The 2,476-nt window shown below is 44.7% G+C and overlaps 1 protein-coding gene across 1 annotated transcript in view; it reads right to left on the bottom strand.

The window, feature by feature from the left end:
* The window catches only part of LOC118340772 (breast cancer metastasis-suppressor 1-like protein-A), a 4,760-nt gene extending 2,284 nt beyond the window's left edge, over positions 1 to 2,476 (bottom strand). Inside the window, exons 1-7 of the mRNA XM_035678907.1 lie at positions 2,208 to 2,476; positions 1,901 to 1,991; positions 1,505 to 1,632; positions 1,115 to 1,194; positions 776 to 872; positions 402 to 491; positions 215 to 279 (exon numbers count right to left, since the gene is read on the bottom strand). Of these exons, the coding sequence (XP_035534800.1) occupies positions 215 to 279; positions 402 to 491; positions 776 to 872; positions 1,115 to 1,194; positions 1,505 to 1,632; positions 1,901 to 1,991; positions 2,208 to 2,343 (687 nt within the window). The 5' untranslated portion in view covers positions 2,344 to 2,476. The remainder of the gene's footprint in view (positions 1 to 214; positions 280 to 401; positions 492 to 775; positions 873 to 1,114; positions 1,195 to 1,504; positions 1,633 to 1,900; positions 1,992 to 2,207) is intronic.

Genomic DNA, 2,476 nt, shown 5'->3' with positions numbered 1-2,476 from the left:
ACAGAGAGACAGACAGATGTACAGCAACAACAGTAGCAACAACTACATTAATAGTAGTATGAGACCAACTGTTATAGAAAGGTGTTGACATGGGCTATAATGTGAGCATAGTCACCAAGGGGTGGGGGGGGGGGGGGGACAGACACAACTAAAAAGGTCAAATCACAACACAGACACATTCACAGAGAGACAACTTTGTTTGTTTACAAAATACCTTTCTTATAGCTGTCCAGTCTTCAAGAATATCGAGATCCTGCAGCATGTAGACGATATAAGGCCGTAACAGAGCGGTTAAGGAAGAATCTGTCTTAACAGTACATCACTGAAGGGCTGCAGCAAAGTGTGGTGCAGATGAATGATGGGGGGAATGAGACAAGGACGGGACAAAGGGAAAAGGATATCGGAAACAACAACAGGCTTCTTCTTCTTGACAGGGCAGAATGGGTCCTTCTTCTTGTTTTTCCGCGAGTGCAATCCATCATTCCACAACTCTGGTAGAGAAAGAGGACAGGTTAGAGAGAGGAGAGTTTTGATTAAATGTTATACTGATTGTTCTAAATACCAAATATTATTTACTGATGAACAAAAATGAATGTGAGGAATGCTTTTCTCTATTTCCTAACATAAGAACTGAATACTGCGGGCTTTAGGGATGCTGGCCAGACTTTAGGATGTCCCTGTCCAACCTCTGGTGGATTGTATAAAGTAAATGATGAATGAATGGATCAAAACAATATTATTTTAGACAGCTGTTGGTTGCAGCCCTCGTTGGTACCTGAGGTAATGTCAATACTGTGTCTGTCTTCCTCCAGTCGTCTTATCTTCTCCTCCAGTTCACTCTGCACCGTGTCAAACAGCAGCAACTTCTCACTCTGGGAGACAGAAACAAATAGTCAAAACACACTGGTTGGAAAACCACGGTCAGAAATCATCTCCAGAAGCAGTAGACTAAATTCAGTTTGTTTAGGTGGTGGACTCTGTGGCGAAAACCAAAGCCTCCAAAGTTAAAGTGAATTTCCCACATTGTAAAGGCAGAAATCCGGTTGGACAAAATGTGTTCGGACGTGCAAACCTAACCCTCACATAAGCTGTGACTCATTCGTTGACCTCTCACCTCCCAGTGTTGGCAGGCAGCCTGGATCTCACACTCATACTTGTTCTTCACTGACTCCAAGCACAGCTCCCTGTAGATCCCTGTCACAAGCATTTAAACATGAAATCAATCTGAAACAGGCAGCAGGAAAGATGACACATCTTTTAAACTAATGGTCTATATAGCCTTTAAACTGCAAATAAAAACATATTAAACTTTAGTTCCATAAGATTAAAGATACACTTTATACACTTACTTGTACAACATGCTGTGTTTAGCTCTTTTCCAATATACTTTATGGTTTTTATGATCAAAAAACACCTTTTTGTCCTCACTGTCATAGGTAGCTGACATGTAAAGAGTCACTTCCAAGTATATTCCATAATATTATGGAACATTACATTGACCCACCGGCCACTTTGGTCCTGATTTGCATGTTCTCCTGCAGGTTGGCTAAAGGCTCCAGGTACTCCTGGGCACAGCCGGCCATTACCTCCTGCAGCTTGATGTCCACCTGGCTCAGACGCTCCTTGTACAGCCTGAAATAAGGAGGCAAAGCTCATCAATGAATGGGCCTACACTGGCTTGTATGTGCATGTATTACACTGAGCTGAAGAATATAATAACATCTTGTGAGCAACTTCAAAACACTGCTGAGAAACATTGTGTTCTTGTCTCTTGAGAACAGGAGGCTGAGAGAGTATCCCAGGCAGCATCAGCAGAAGTTCCCCATAAAGTGCACTGTTAGTTCAGAGCAGACAGCAGTAGGTGAAGGCTGGCTGGAAACAACATGGAGGAGGAACTTACTGCTCCTTCAAGTCGGTGAACTGTTTCTCCAGGGTGGTCATCTCATCCAGACACTCCATCCTCCTCCTCTCACAGTCCTCATCATCCATCTCTGTTCGCATAAACACATGACAGCTTTGACTTCACCTCCCAATATCAACCACCACCATCACCATCATCATCATTATCGTCTACCATAGTAGCCTCTCCACCCTCTCCCTGGTCAAAGTTCTCAACATTAACAGCACATCATGACCAACCCGTGTCCGACCGATGTGCCATTAATGACCCGAGCTGTGTGTTGATATGTAAGGCCTGTATTTCCTACCCGAGCTGTCTCCATCTTCAGACACGGACGAGCTGACGGTGTCCTCCTCGTCCGTGCTGCTGCCGTCTTGCTCGGGAAAGTCCACCTCCATTTCTTCGTGGTTGCTTTCTTTCTTCTCCCGGGAGTGAACCGGCATTGCGACGTCCAGAGAAGCCGGCGTTAACGTGGCGGAGGGGCTGTTCGGTAATTTCAGCCCGAATAAAAAGGTAAATGTACCTCAGACAGCTAACCGGTTAGCTAGCTCGCATCTAGACAGCTGGTAATGCAAA

Source organism: Morone saxatilis, unplaced genomic scaffold (genome assembly GCF_004916995.1).
Source record: "Morone saxatilis isolate NCDOM2014 unplaced genomic scaffold, NCSU_SB_2.0 Contig7, whole genome shotgun sequence".
Lineage (NCBI taxonomy): Eukaryota > Metazoa > Chordata > Actinopteri > Moronidae > Morone > Morone saxatilis.
The sequence above is the reverse complement of the archived record's forward strand: the minus strand, read 5'-3'. Positions and strand labels throughout refer to the sequence as shown.